Genomic DNA, 16,733 nt, shown 5'->3' with positions numbered 1-16,733 from the left:
GAAGATATCTTACAGAAAAATGTAACGATAGCCATTGAGTACACATTTCACATTCCAATTGTGGATTTGTAATGTGATGACCATAAGATCATTTTCATGAGCCATAACTCCTTCCACATCCCTCCTAGAAAAATTGATAGCGGCGAGCTTTGTTTCTGAACCCGAGATTAACTTTTGATAAACATGCATTACTGGCCGTGCATATCTTTTCCTGGTCGAGCTAGTTTCTCCTTCGTGTAGCAACCGACTTTAAATTTAGAAAGGAGTCGCCACCACTAATTTTTTATCCTAAGGGAAGGGAATTTAATGGATAACCCTAAGTTCAAATATTCTAAGTTCGTAAGTCTGTTAGACGGAGAGAAGGTGTTAGGCACCCTTCGTCTTCCTTGTATTCAAGGGGACCCCCCTTTAAGTTTAGGTTTTATTATAAGTTTTAATTATTTGAAGATACTGTAAATTTAAATTCACCTATATCTTGATTTTTTTGTAGAAAAGTATTGGTTTATTAATATTTTACTTTTGGAACTCGCCTTGGTTTTTAAGTCGTGTGCCTACGCATCTCCTTATAAAGAATCAGAGTCCAATCGTTAGGGGTGTTCAAATCCAAACTAATCCAAATAAAAACCGCAAACCGATCCAAAAAAACAAAAACCTAAAAAAACCGAAGTTTATTGGATGTGTTTGGATGCCATTTTTGTGAGAACTGCACAGTTCGGGTCGGATTTCGAATTGATATTTCAAAATCGATCCAAACCAAATCGAACCGCATGTATATGTATTTTATACTTATTTATTTTTTATTAATATGATATGTTAAATAAATTTATTATTATATGATAATTAATTTTTTTATCTTATCTATTAGCTTAATTTAATCTATTTATTTTTACTATTTCATTTATTTCAACTATAATCGATCATTTTCATTTTATAATATTAACTTTTAATATACTACATGATATATATTATATCAAATCTATGATTCATTAGTATTTTTATAATATTAATAAAAATATAATTTGTACTTTGGATATCCAAAAACCGAATCAAACCGCAAATAAATTTATTTTTGGATCGGATGAGTTTTTGTCTTAAAACCGATCCAAACCGAACCGCGAAAACCCCTACCAATTGTAATTCATAAATTGTTTGGTTAGTTTTTTTTATGGATTGTGTACATACTTTAGAAATCTACTTTGAATCTTGTCTGAATTGAAAATAGTTAAATTCGAAAATAAATTCACAATTTTTTTTGAATTAGTAATTAGGTTAGTATAAAAAGAAGGTTTAAATTGATTAGCTATTTTAATATATAATATAATTATATAAAAAACTCAAATAATGTTAGTAAAATGCTTTTAAAATAAGATTAGAAATTTAAAAAAGAAGTTTAACAATTATTATAAAATATATCATTTATTCAATTATTATAAATACTATTTTATTTAATAAAATAGTTTTCGTGCAAAGAATTAATATATATATATATATATATATATATATATATATATATATATATATATATATATATATATATATATATATATATATATATATATATATATATATATATATATATATATATATATATATATATATATATATATATAAATAAAAGATCAAATGACACAAAGGTGTCAAAGTTTAATTTGACACCAAATCTCAACCGTTAAAATAATTGATCAAACGGTGATACTAAATGTAATAAAATAATAATAAACAAGTATTTAGCATATTTTTCTCCTAAAAAATAGGCTATTTAGTATCACCGTTTGATCAATTATTTTAACGATTGAGATTTGGTGTCAAATTAAACTTTGACACCTTGGTGTCATTTGATCATATTCCATATAAAAAAAAGGATATTATATTGTTTTTGTAATGAAAAATCAAAATAAAAAACAAATACAAAATAATTAATTTTTCTTTTACTTTTAAGAAAACGAAAAATAATTTACATTGAAAACTAATAATTAATTGAATTAATGTAACTTACAAAATTATTTTAAAAATATAGATTGATAATTTCACAATTGTTTAAAACTATTTTTCATACTTCCTTTTATAATTTCTTTTGCTAGTCATAGATAACATCATAGTCTTTTAAAAACACACTAAAGAAAACCAGATTAAGAGCTTTATATTAAAATATTAAAATTTTAACAATTTTAAAAAACTAATATATACTATTGTCTTGCTTTATTTTATTTTTCCGACAAAATTTATCTTAATAAAAAAGATCACATAAAGCTACGGTCTTTATACGCAACTTCATAAGGGTTGTTCTTAATTGGTTGTTTTTAAATTTGACTAGAAGACACAAGTCATAGTCAATTCCAATGTAGAACATTGTATTTTTTAGTCACTAAATTATTAAGATAAAATAAAACAACTGAAAGTATTTTCTTTTTACTGTCAAAAATAAAAAAAATTCAGTTATCTTTTTTTGGTAAAAAATAATAATATACTACTAGTAAGTTTCTCTTGACAACTAAAGTTATTTATTTTATAAATAAATTGATTTTAATAAACCTTCATATATAAGTCTAATTCTTACAAAGTTATATAAAATTTTCTTTTTGGTCAAATAATTTAATGATTAAAATTTATTAATTAAAAGTAAACAAATAAATAAGATAACGGAAATTGGAACTTATATATTTTTAATTGATATAATTAAATTAAGATATATTCACTTAAAAATTAACTTGAGTTTTTAGTAAAAATTTATCTTAGTCATTAGATTAATAATAATAAAAGGGTAGAATTTAGTGTCAAAGTTAATATTTGACACCAGTATCAAATATCTTCTCCCTTTAAAAAAATTATATATAAATAAAAAAATATTTGTATCTCCTTTTTTGCCAAAAAAAACCAACTCTTTCAACCCCAAATAATTTTCTTTATTAAACATAAAATAAAATAACTTTTTTAATTCTAAATAGTTTAAAAAGTCACCTTTTAAAAAATTCATTTTATCCAAGAGTACTTAGATGAGATGATAAGAGTTTTTTCACTCTTACATAGAGATTTTGAGTATGAATTCAATCTTAAATACATTCTTTTTCGTTTTGAGGAATTAGTCTATTTAATTGCTTGTAAGAATGTCAATGAGACAAAGAATGTTCGGAGGATGCTTCCACACATCTCTTCCCGCCTCACAATTTTCCCCATTCTCTCATTTTCTATCTCGGCGAGAGGGGAATAATTCTCCCATCCCTATCTCAATATCTTAAGAAATTTTTTATATTATTTCATCAAAACTATAACACTAGTGTTTGTTATTTTTTCTTTTAAAAAACACATATTTTTGTTTTTTTTTTAAGATTGAATACTCTGGTACTCAAATAATATATTATACAATAAAACAAAAATGAAATAATCTTACTATTGGCTCTTATTTTTTAAAATATATATAAAACTATGTAATTATTTTTAAAAAAAATTCATTTTACGCGAGACTACTTGGATGAGATAATAGGAGTTTGAATTCAATCTTGGATATTTGTTTTGAGGAATTAGTGTATGCAGTTGCATACCGTTTTCTTTGTTGAGGGGAGTTTTTTAACTAGGGAATATTGACATACAGTATAGGACTAGACATAATTGTAAGAGACACACCACTTATTCACCTAAAATCTTAAGATGATAGGTGAGTGAGTTTTTCCGCTTATAAATATTCAAGTCACTACATTGCTATCAAATGTGGAACTATTTCTACATTTACTCACACTTGCATTATTATTCTAACACCCCGTCCCCTATCCCTGTCATGGAAGAATAATTTCTCCCATCTTTATCCCTACATATCCTCACATAAATCCACAAAAATTGAATCTTAAAAAAATTTCTATATTATTCGATCAAAACTATGACATTAGTATTTTGTTATTTTTTAAAAAGAAAATACATATTTTACTTTTTTTTTTAAGATTGAGCACTTGAGTAATGAAATAATATATTATAATAAAATAAAATATATGATTCACTAATGACTTTTCATTTTCTAATATATTAATTTTTAAAAAATAAAATGATTAACTTATAATTTTTTATTTTTTGATATATTAATTTTTAAAAATAAAATGATGACTAGTCTTTTTATAATATATTTATTTTTTAAAAAAACATGTAAAATTATAATTATAAATAATATGGTCGATATCAGAGAATTCTCAGAGTAGAAGATACTTTCCTGATCCACCATCTCAAAGTATAATTGAAAAAACTTTTTCCTCCATCTCCGTTTTTTGTGAAGAAAAAATTCTTCAACTTCAGAGCCCCTAACTGATAATCTTTTCAAAGATCTTCATTAACAAATATAAATTGACATTTTTAGTTCGCGCAGAGAGTACCTGATTTAAAAAAAAAATCATTTTAAGAAAAATATAAGTCCTGGTTGAATTTTCTTATATTTTGAATAGATTTTTACTTTAATTTATTTTAGACAGATTGAGTAACAAACATTTATTCATTCCCAACTTCCCATTTCCCACCACCCTTTTTGTATTCTACAGTATATTCATATTCTCACAACAACAACAACAACAACAACCAAAAAACACAAACATGCTTTTCTATTCGATTCTCTTGTCTCATTTCACGCTGATTCTTGTCACTGTTTTCTTACTTTTCACTTCTTCATATGCTTCTGATTCTTCCTCCTTCACTGTTTCCACCTTCTCCTACCCTCAAACCACTCTTGGACCCTACGGTTCCAGCTATATCAGAGGTGAGTTATCGAATTCTCACTCACCCTTTTCTTTATATGTTTCAAATTTTCTCTTTTTAGTGTTCATCAAGGTTTTTGTAGCGTGAATTTTAATGGGTCGAGGTTCAATTTCGATAGTTTTTAGCTGAATTTTTACTTGTGTGTAATAGTACTTTTTTTTTTTTGGTTTGAAGAGTTTCATTCAAATGGATAGTAATAATCAGGTGTTTTAGATTTTGATCTTACTTTGTTCTCTTGATGTTTTGTTGTGAACCAGTTGATATACCGCCATGGTTTTCTGCAGTCTCCATAATATTGACTTCTGATGTAGACCTTGTAAGTATGTTAGTTTCTGTAATTCTTAACATGTTTTTTTATATAAGCCTTAAGTTGTTTTCATAAGCTATTCAGACGAGCTTATGGAAATAAGCTGAAAATATCTTATGGGGTTTCATAAGCTCTGTCAAATAGTCTCACTAGTGATTATGCTAACGATAAGCTCAAATAAGTAAAATCCAAACAAGTCCGTAATTCTTTTGTTTAATTGGCTTTGATGTATCAACATGTTTGCCTCTCGCATTGAGACATTGATGTAATGTTTTCAGGATGTTGCAAGAATTGAAAGGGTTCCAAAACGTTCGCTGCCGATAATTTGCTTTAGAGATGGAAGTCCTCCTCTACCTGATGCTTTAAACACATCTCTGAAATTATCAACTGTCTCAGGTAGAAGCCAGACCTGAGAATTCTTTTTCTTTATTAAATTTCTGTCGCGATTTCTAGAATAGCTTCTTCTTTTGATTCAGAAAAATTACTTATTTTCGAACTGCCTTATGTAATGCCAATTTATAAATACTCTTTTGTTCCTGTTTTGCTTTAGGAATCAATGGTATTGATATGGAACAGTGTTTTCCTATGGAGAAAAATATCACTATGAAGTTAACTAATGAGTTGGTAATGTTATAACTTATAAGTCCTTTTTACTTTTCGTAGTATCTTTATTTGTTTGCGATGTTATTGTACCTTAAGTTCAATGTCTCTTTTCCTTCGATGTTCATAATGAAATAGTTATAGGCGTTATACCTGACATTGTATCAAAACTAGTATTGAGAAACCATGCAACACGCGAGAGAAAATCGTCGAAAGAACTTATGTTGCTAATAATTTACAATTTATGTGTATAATTATTGAGCAGCAACAACGTTTAACAGTGATTTACGGTATTGCATAGACATACATCAATGTTGTGTATGAAATGCCTTTGTATAAAATCAAAGTTTTTCATTAGTAATGTGTCCGATTATTTTTTTTCTTAGAGTTCTTTCACAATATCCTAACCAATAAGCATAAGAATTTCTGTTCAGGTATCTCCAGGTGCTTGGTACATTGGTGTTTTTAATGGCTTTGGAGATGCGAGAACACAATCAAGGATGGTATGGTTAATTATCTAAGTATCACTTATTACGATTTTGCTTATTCAATCTCTTAGTAAATTTCTCTACTTCTGCAGATTATTCGAGGTCCGTCGTACTCCTTTAGTGCCAATATAAGTGTGGAAGCTTGCACAAATTCGTTGATGAGTGGGGAGTTCTGTAACATTACTGTCAATCCACTTTCATGCACAGCATCCGACGTCTATAATTCTTTGAAATCTACAGTAAAGAAACCATCGATTGAAAATGCGATGACCTGCAAAAGTAACTTCGAAACTTTGTGTGCCGAGGAAGGTGTACCAAACTTATACTACTTGGATATAACAAGCGCGGTAGAAGAATTGACCATTATGGCCGGAAATATCAAACTCAATATTACATCTTCAAGTAACGCTTCTGGTGTGAGTGATGTTAAGTTATTGTGTTTTGCTCGCCACGGCGCAGTGCCTACAAATAGTTTGTACGATTATTCCAGTGATTTAAATAAATCCGCTCTGGTTATTCATTCTCCACTGATCGGTCGTTGGTACATTAGTCTTTTACCGGTAAATCTTACAAAAAAAGTTGGAGATACTCATCATGACGGTGATGTAAAAGTTTGTTATTCCCTTGAATCACAAATGCTTCAGTGCCCATTTGGAAAAGCTGGACCGAATTGTACAATGAGTAGCTACACACTTCAGGTAGTATTGATTGTTAGACATCTCTCGGTATTCGTTGGAATAATTTATTGACGAGAATGTTTTTCTGCAGACAGTTCTAACAAGAGGTCCAACCCCGTTTGAATCATATTATTTGCCTATTGGTGAAGGAGCGTCTTCTGCAAAATTTCCTCTTGAGCCACTTTTAAACAACTCATCAAAATTCGGAGAAACTGACGAAACTTGGATTTACTTTACTCTCGACATTCCTCATGGTGCAGCTGGCCGAAATATTCACGTACATCTATCCTCAAATACAAAGATCAGTTACGAAGTTTATGCAAGACTAGGCGGATTGCCATCTGTTGATATCCGGGACTATTATTATGTTAACAAAACAACGAAAAGCGATCAATCCGTGTTTTTCATGCTATATGATTCAAGCGACAAAAATATTGATTTTTACTTAATTTATGCTAGAGAAGGAACTTGGAGTTTTGGTCTAAGACATGTTACTACTAGCGGTGATTCTTTGAAGCAGAAAACTGTCATGTCTATTTCACTTGAAGGATGTCCAAACCAATGCTCCTCTCATGGAGACTGTAAACCTGCGTTCGATGCTACCGGATTGACGTCATACAGGTTTATGTTGAGCCCTTTTGATTCTGTTTACATTTCTTTTGTGTTCTTCAAATTAAGAGAATTGCGTAAAATAATCACAAAGTATGTTTCAGAGTTTCGTTCTCAGCTGCACAATTTTTGATTGTTTTGCAACATCCTCAGAATATTTACCATTTTTAATATTTACGTTTTGGATTCAGCTTCTGTGAATGTGATCGAAACCATGGTGGCTTTGACTGTAGCATCGAAATTGTATCACATAAAGGTGATTATTGATTTTTAGAATTTGATGAGCTTTATTTAGATCAGTTTTTTGTTATTGTTTAATCTAGTTATTAAAATTTTATGTAGGGCACATACTTCAATCAATTTTTCTGATTGGATCAAATGCTGCAGCCCTACTTCCTGCATATCGGTCGCTTCGTCAGAAGGTAGCTCTTTTCTTTTAGTTATCTATTTTTCCTCTTGAATAATTTTGTCTCGGATTCCCTAGAAGTACTTCTACGCCCACTTAAAAAGCATTGTATCTGAATTTCCAATGGAACCGATATGCAGGCATTTGCAGAATGGATTTTATTCACATCCAGCGGAATTGCAAGTGGAATATATCATGCATGCGACGTAGGCACCTGGTGTGCATTGAACTTCGGCGTTCTACAGGTTACACATCTTTACAACCCCGTCTTTCTTTCTCACTCTATCTTTAAATACAGATTTTTACATATTTTGAACATTCATATTTACTTTACAATATCGGCATTTCAGTTTATGGACTTCTGGCTCTCTTTCATGGCGGTGATTAGCACTTTCGTATACCTAGCTACCATCGACGACGTACATAAGCGGGCGATCCACACCGCGGTTTCTATCTTTACTGCTCTCATAGCCGTAACTAACGCAACCAGGTAAGTTGAACTAGGATCCGTTTGAATTGACTTATTTGAGATTATTTACTGGCATAAACACTTGTGTGATAGATTGAGAGTTTACGGAAGCAACTTATGACATGTCTATGATATTTGTATATCAGTCTAAAGATCTTTAAGTTTTGTTCACGCGCAGGTCTTCTAATGTTGTCTATGTGATTGTGATCGGGGTTCTTGGTCTTCTTATTGGATGGTTGATAGAAATGTCATCAAAATATAGATCTTCTTCCTTTTCATTCGAAGTCTCTTCAAATTTCCATCAAAGGTAAATTCTTGTATCTTGTAAATTTCCTTAAGCAAGATCTCAAGTTTAACAGCGCGCTTAACTATACTCGAAAAATAGTAATAATGGTGAATTTTCTTGCAGTTTGTTAACTATAAAGCTATGGTTATATAATCTCGTGAAGGCACTTATTAGACGGTTCCGTTGGGGTTTTATATTGGCCGGACTCGCCGCATTAATCATGGCAGGAATAGGCTGGATACTTGAAACAAGTGAGACCTATTGGATCTGGCATAGGTATTACAATAATACTACTTTCTCTTCTTCTATCTCTTTTGTTTCTCTTCTATTTTTGTGACTCTTTTGAAATTGTTACAGCTTTTGGCATGTTGCAATATACACCTCTTCTTTCTTTTTCCTCTGTTCAAAAGCAAATATTGGTGATGCTGAGAATCAGCCACTGCCACCTAGAAGTGAAAACTATGAACTAGCTCGTCAGGATTCATTTTCAAGAGAGTAATTAGTACAACATTATATAGTTTGACTGATTTAGTTCATACACACCGACCGACAGACGTTGGTGTAAAGGTTTATTTATACTGTCAGGTAATCATAACTGTCGTATCATTAAGAATGTTGGACTTCAGACCTAATTATTTCTGAAGTCATACATATGATTTGATTATGATTTGTTAATGGTGTAAAATTTTTTAATCCTTAGGATATAATATTACATTTTTTTTCTTCTTAAGTCTCTATGGGATAAGGTAGGAGAGTGAATGAATAAAAAAGAAGGCATAAATTTAGTCATCATAGTATAAAATGAAGAGCTGATTAGGTTTGCTTTGAATATTTATTATGTAATTATAATTTAGAATATTAATAGCCCGTGAACTGTATTATATGAAGAGATATATTAGTCAAAGCAAATCAACATAACTTGATTATTCTTGTTATTTATTTATTTATTCATTTGAATGATGGTCTTGTTATTTAGTTTGGTTGACCTCTATACATTATATCCCTCTCCCTCTCAAGTATACATCTCTATCAAAAATGCTGTTTTATTTAATAAAGAATATGTTTGAGAGAGATATTGTACCTACAAGCACATAGATTTAGATTTAGGTAAGTTAATGGTCTGCTTGTGGCACATGGTGTGCGTCTTTTGCCCTGAGTAGAGATTCACTCCATTTCCTAAAAAGAAATGGAGGTTCATTACTATAATTTTGGGTGCATAAAGTTAAATAAATAATAAATGTATGTCACATGTTTTAAAAATACGTGTAATATACACATAAAACTATAGTAATAGACCCTCCATTTTTACCTTTGCCTTCTACTCCTTTGCCTTGTCATCTCGGTGTCGATTATTCTCAGTTTGGCTACTCGCTGGGTTCATCAACCCTTTCTTTCTTTCTATTTATTCAGCCCAACAACTTTTCTTCACAATTATTATATGGTTAACCTCTTGTGAGTAGATCGTGCTCCTGACACCATCCAACTCTAGTTTTTTCATGCAAGAGTTTTTTCATGTAACACACAGTTTGTCTCTCAGTCCTCTCTTGAAGTTCCAACAAATCATTTTGTCATTACATTCGCCTACCTCCACTGCCACTCTCTTGAGCCGCTCGATATACTTTCGAAGAGTTTCCTTTTTCTTCTAATGAGTTGTTGTTTGCGGGCTATGGATTGCATTGTGAGTTCATCACACAGCTTCTTCCAAGAATATTCTGGTGAGGTGCTGATAGAAGCTCTTTGGTACAAAGGAATGAATTTTTGTCGAATCGAGAAAGGTGTGTACTTGCAAAGTTAATATTCCAGCGCACAAGTCTATGAGGTCAGGGAGATGTAACTTATAAGAATGAGTAAAAATATATATCTATTTATGGTGTATGACTGTGTTAATACACAAACGACAATTAAAACTGCTCCCGATGAATACGGTGTGAAGTGCGGTAGACCATTGAATTAATTTTAACAACTGCGACGATCACAACATTGAGTTTTGATGTGCACATTCTTAAGGAGGGTTTATCTTTTGTGATATTTAGACAGACAAACCTCTAGATTTTACTTTCAAATTTGGCTAATTTTATTGGACCGTTTAATCGTCTGTTATTTTCAATCTTTGCCGATTCTTTATTTAAATTATTTTCTTATTATATATCAAATGATATACGTTATTATTTTTAAGTTAAAAATGATGTAATGACTTCATGTCATAAACGTGGTCCTTACATAGGCACATGGCCTTATTCATTTGCTTCTAAGTATACGTGTACAAGAAATATACCAATTAAATATAAGCACTTTAAGAAACTTATTTGTGCCAGTTTCATCAAGTGGATGGTTGGTTTGAACCCACGCCCTTTGATCCTTCTGTTCTCTGATCGAAACCGGCTTAAGGTGACGGAGGGAGTATACAAATCAAATGAGGTATTTCAAAATACCTCTCTTTTTAATTAAATTATTATACATAGTTTAACTTTTGTATACCTCTCTTTTAATTAAATTAGTATAAAGTTTAACTTTTGTATACAAATCAAATGAGGTATTTCAAAATACCTCTCTTTTTAATTAAATTATTATACATAGTTTAACTTTTGTATACCTCTCTTTTAATTAAATTAGTATAAAGTTTAACTTTTGTATACCTCTTTTTTTAATTAATTATTATATAGATTAAATTTTGTAAAAATTGGGACTAAACCTAACGCAGATAAAATAAAAGAAAAAAAAATAAAGATACAAATCAAATTGATCAAGAAACAAAAGTCAAATAAATTTGAAGTTCCACAAATCAAATTGATCACCCGTGTTGTTATTTTATCTATGTAGATTTGACTTTGTTTACTTTCGTTTACATAATACATGATTTCCTCCAAATCTCCATTATGATTTTTGATATATTTGTATCTTCTATCAATTTAAAGGTTATCTTAGATATGGATTTTTGTCAATTTTATTTTTATTTTCAAGAAAATCAATATAGTCTTTAAACTATACGATGTTTCTTTCTAATTTCTCATTCTCTTAATTGCTTGACACTTAACCTAAACATTTGGTTATAGGTTAGAGTTCTTACCTCAATGTTGTCATATTCTTTCGTGATTTTGAAGTAAACATGTTTGTCTTCGTCAGATTCCTTTCTTTTAGAAGATACTTCATGAGAATCTTCGGATGTGCTATCAAGTATGTCATTGAAGACATATTTGCACGAGTCTCTTGAGGTTATATCTTATTCATGTAATGATGAATCCTCAAACGTTCTTTCTAATGTTGACCTTTCAAAGATTCTTCTTAATGAAACCTCTTCATCATTTCTTTTCCCAAAGGTTCTACTAGACGAAGCTTCTTCAAATATTCTATTGGATAAAGCTTCCTCACATATTATATGTTAAACGTTTTAATTATGTTTGAAGAGGTTGAGAGTAATTAGTGGAAAATGTGAGAGTGAGATTTTCATTATTAGAAGGATGAAGTTTGGTGGAGGAGTGGTGACGGTCCGGTGGTGACGAATTGTACTACAACGGTTCAAACTAGAGGCGACCTGCACTACTGCGACAAAGAAACATGCTGGTGTGGGTTGCAATGGTGGTGGATTTTTCATTCATGAAAAAATTGATTTTTTATTTAGTCTAAAACATAATTAATTAATTTTATAAAAGAAAAAGAAAATACATGTGGAACAATATGGAGCATTTGATTGATTGGATGGTATGTCTTGATCATTAGACTTCACCATTTCTCATCACTCAACCAACTCATCTTCTTCTAGCGGTTAAAATTATGTTGTTGTTACTGCTATTTCGATTGTCATATTATTTGTAGTTTGCTTCACGTCGCACGAGGTTAACAATTCTAAGAGTCTCGTTGTTGATTCTGAGGCGTTTAAATCTTCTTTTGGTAGTTGTTTTGATTAGAAATTTATTTTGAAATTTAGGTTAGAAATTCTTACAAAACCGGCTTGCTCTGTAGCACCTACATCTCTAAAAAACGTGTCAGCATCCAAAACCGAGGTCGACACTTATGATTACATTTCATTTATTCATTTTTAAAAAAATATTAACGATTCGTTGCTTCAGTGTCGTGTTTATGTTGTCCATCCTTCCTATTCGGCTTGTAACTTAAGAAAAAACATTTTCTGGTTACATATCAACAAATCTTCAAAACATAAAAAAGTTTCCTTTTTACGATTGTAGTGGTGAACATTTTTTTATCAATTATTAGGTCAATATTTGAATGTGAATTAAGAATTTGAATCTAAATCATGGAAAATAGAGGCTAATGATTATTAATTTGATTTATTGCACTTTGGAATGGAAGTTTATTCATGCTGGGAATTTTACTGTCATAGTTCCCAAACTAATGTCTTTTTGTTTCAAACATTGACTAGCGTATGTTTGATTCTACCGTAGTGAAGATTGCTTTTGAATGAATTGATTTTGTATTATTGATTCTGGTTAAAAGTGATTTGAATGTAAAGTAATTTATGCTTGGATAACTTTATGCAAAATTTTGAAATTTTATTCACTTTTATTGAAAAAGACATTGCATTGTGAAATAAGTATGTTTTATGTATATGACAAAAAAACTTCACCAGGCCACTATATATGTCGCTACTTATTGGTCTTTGGGTGTGTTGTCGTGGCACATCATGTCTGGTTTCCTCCTTATTCAGAGCCATCCTTTGTACCTATCAAATTAGAATGATTTATGTCATTGTTGCATCATTAGTGTTGCGTGTGGTGGCAGAACAAGTGGATTTTGCTGGTGCCATGATGGTGGGAACAAGATCAACAATTTATAGGAGGAAGGAATTTGCGCTTTGAAAGAGAAAATATCGACGAATTGGAATAGTGGTGAAAAGATGGTGGTTCTTCACATAAATTCGCAAGAAGTAAAAGTCGTATTCTCACAGACGACATCATTGTTCTGAACTGAAACTAGAAATAGATAAAGATCGAATTAAATAGAGTTTTGGTGCGGTGGAGTGAGTTTCTGATACATTGAAATTGAGATTGACATGCAAGATTAATACTCTAACACTGAAATCAGTGAATAAGTGATAAAGTAATATGAGTGTATAAATGACATATTACCTAAAACAACATGTGTTGGGTTTTATACAGTATGGGCACGCCTCGTGAGATGTCGTCCTATCAAATCTAACAATGAGAAATATGTTGGAGGCCAAAATTCCGTATCCTTAATCAGGGCGAGGTCTCACCTATTCTTTGCGTCTTTTCATGTGATATTTAATATGGTTTTTTCTTTACCCACCTCCCTATGGGGGTCACCCCCAGCGAAATCCCCAACTTACCCCTGCTTCGGAGATTCATCTCCGAAGTAATTTTTTTTTTTTTGGATTTTTTTAGACTTCGTAAATGAATTTCCGAAAACACCAAAAAATTGGTGTTTTCGGAGATGCATTTCCGAAATGCATGAAAATTCAGTTATTTTTTACAATTAGGTAAGAAAACCATTACAGGACAAAAATTGTAATCGCATTGATAGTAAATTGGGAAGTCTCTTAATTATTCACCATTACAGGACAAAAATTGTAATCGCATTGATAGTAAATTGGGAAGTCTCTTAAATGATAGTAAATGTAGAACGAGTTGTAATCAACCTGATTTGAAATTTCGAAGTGCCTTTTCTTTCTCCCCCACCACTCTCAAACGGTTATCTTCTAAGAAATGTGGTAACACTTTCCTACTTAAAAGCCTGCTCTCTCACCATTTTTCTTCCAATCACATCCAAAATCATTTTCGATCTTTACTCTTTTCCTCTACTCAAACATTTTCTCTCTCTTGTAACCGCTTTCATCACAATGTCTCGCCGCGGTCGAGGAAACCATCCCGAAAATTACCGGAGTCAACCATCTCCTGCACATTCTCAACAATCATCCGTCAATGCTGCAGGATCAGGTCGTGGTAGTGGTGGTTGTGGCTCTCGCGGTGGACGTACCGCCGGTTCTTCCTCCTCCGGACATCCTCCTCCTCCGTCATATGCTTCGCCATCGGTCACCCCTACTCCTACTCCTACATATGTTGCATCTCTGGTTCTTCGTCCACCTGTTGCAGCGCCATTTGTTCCATCTATTGCAGCGCCATTTGTTACTCCATCTGTTGCTGCGCCGGATGCTTCCTCGAGTTTGGCTCCAATTTCCATTGAGAGCCTGACTGCCGAAGTTAAACAGAAGGCTACTCTAGAGTCGGCTCCGTCGTCTCAGAAGGCGGTTAGGTTCCCTAACCGACCTGGTTACAGTCAATTGGGAAGGAAAATTCAAGTTTGTGCTAATCATAATGAGTTGCGAGTGGCTGGTAAGGATCTACACCACTATGATGTAAGTATAGTTTGCTCATAAGTTTTTTGAACTTTAAGTGTATAGTTTTTGTTGTTGTTTATTATGTTGGTAAGTTACAATGTGGTATGGAATTCTAGAGGATCCAGACTTTCTAACCTGTTGCAGCGTCTCCTCCATCGTCTTTCTAACCTCATTCTTTTATCATCAGGATCGGGACTTTTCAAATTCCCACTCATATGAGAGTCAATCGGGTTAAACTTGACTAAAGTACGCTTCATATATATGAATGTACTAGTACTCATTAACTGTACTCATACAGTATCCTACAAGATATTTTACAACATGTTTAAATGATAACAGCTGTGTTAACAAAAGGGCAACAATTTCTACACCTCTTGGTAAAAACATTGGATGAATAATCAAAACAAACCCTAAATTAGGTGTATTTTCCCATTGGGGTTTCATGATCATGAGAGTAATGTGAGGGTTTCATGATAGGATTTCATGATCATGAGAGTAATGTGAGTGGAATGTAAGAAAAAAAACAGTAAAAGTAAAGAAAGTGTAATTACCGGGAATATGAAAAGGAGGAGGTAGGTGAACAAGGGTTGGGTTTGGTTCAGTGATGTTGAGTTCAAAGATCGGGGGCCGACGTTATCAAAATGTTGACTCATCCTCACCTACCCGTGTTTAACAATATGTAACTTTAATCTTATGTAATGTGATCGATGTAATCTTCATCCGATTAAATAAAGCGAATCGTTCTTGTTTGTTATTTTTCTTCTGTCCAGACCTTATTTTAGAAGTGCATTTCCGAATTCCTCCAAGGGGGTGAATTCGGAGATGCACTTCCGAATACACCAATTTTCTAAAAAACAACTTTATTTCGGAGAAGCATCTCCGAAATCAATATTTTTCATTAAAATATTCACCTTTTCGGAGATGCATTTCCGAAAACACATTTTTTTCAATAAAAGTACGTTTTCGGAAATGAACTTCCGAAACAAGAGATACTTTTGTAAATTCACCAGAGGTGACCAAGAAGGTTAGGAGGTGAGTAAAGAAATTTCCTTTAATATTTGATCATCGTGGATCTTGCGAACAATCTAGAACGCTAATCAAACTAAAAAAAATCATAAATAAGACTTGTAAACATAGAAACATAATAATTATAAGTACAACTTAATTAATAATTGCAACAACATATATAAATATTTGAGTTTGAATTTGATATTTGACACTTATCATATGTGAATTTAATTATTAAATATCATTTTAAATAGAGTAGTATAAAAAAGAAAAAGATAAAAAACTTGAGAATTATATACTTAAAACCAGATATCCATGGCATCCAAGTTTGCAGAGGGGCACCCAGTGTGTCCCATCTGCTTTTTGCTGACGATTGTTTTTTATTTTGCAGGGCCAATCTATCTGAAGTTCATCATATCATGAATATTCTTGATTTATATGCTAAAGCGGCTGGTCAGGAGATTAATCTGACAAAGTCGGAAGTGTTCTTTAGTCGTAACTTGAGCATTCCTGCGCAAGAGGATCTTGCTAAGGTTATGGGTGTTCGTCACGTGTTAGGTACCGGTAACTATCTGGGGCTGCCTTCTTTGATAGGTAGGAGCAAAAAGGCAACGTTCTCCTTCATTAAGGATCGCATCTGGAAACGTATTAATTCATGGAGAGGTAGGTCTTTGTCTAGAGCTGGTAAAGAGACTATGATAAAGTCAGTTCTCCAGGCAATTCCAGCCTATATTATGAGTATCTTTCTTATTCCAGATGGTGTGATCAACGATATTGAGAGAATGATTAATTCCTTCTGGTGGGGAGGTGGTTCGAATGGTAAGGGGATCAGGTGGATG

At 31.9% G+C, this 16,733-nt stretch overlaps 1 protein-coding gene across 2 annotated transcripts; it reads left to right on the top strand.

The window, feature by feature from the left end:
• Nucleotides 1-4,488: 4,488 nt before the first annotated feature.
• On the top strand, nt 4,489-10,077 carry LOC131627466 (uncharacterized). 2 transcript variants are annotated; one of them, XM_058898320.1, is made up of 14 exons: nt 4,489-4,732; nt 4,989-5,047; nt 5,317-5,434; nt 5,589-5,662; nt 6,073-6,141; nt 6,219-6,824; nt 6,895-7,424; nt 7,604-7,668; nt 7,755-7,834; nt 7,959-8,063; nt 8,169-8,308; nt 8,466-8,594; nt 8,697-8,849; nt 8,931-10,071. In XM_058898320.1, the coding sequence occupies exons 1-14, from the start codon at nt 4,570-4,572 to the stop codon at nt 9,070-9,072; spliced, it is 2,433 nt and encodes an 810-aa protein (XP_058754303.1). In that variant the 5' UTR covers nt 4,489-4,569; the 3' UTR covers nt 9,073-10,071. The 2 variants fall into 2 exon arrangements, with proteins under 2 accessions (XP_058754303.1, XP_058754305.1); XM_058898322.1 differs by lacking the exon at nt 4,989-5,047 and having other exon boundaries at nt 4,506-4,732; nt 8,931-10,077.
• Nucleotides 10,078-16,733: the final 6,656 nt, after the last annotated feature.

This window comes from Vicia villosa, unplaced genomic scaffold (assembly GCF_029867415.1).
Source record: "Vicia villosa cultivar HV-30 ecotype Madison, WI unplaced genomic scaffold, Vvil1.0 ctg.000364F_1_1, whole genome shotgun sequence".
Lineage (NCBI taxonomy): Eukaryota > Viridiplantae > Streptophyta > Magnoliopsida > Fabales > Fabaceae > Vicia > Vicia villosa.
This window is presented reverse-complemented; position numbering and strand designations above follow the sequence as displayed.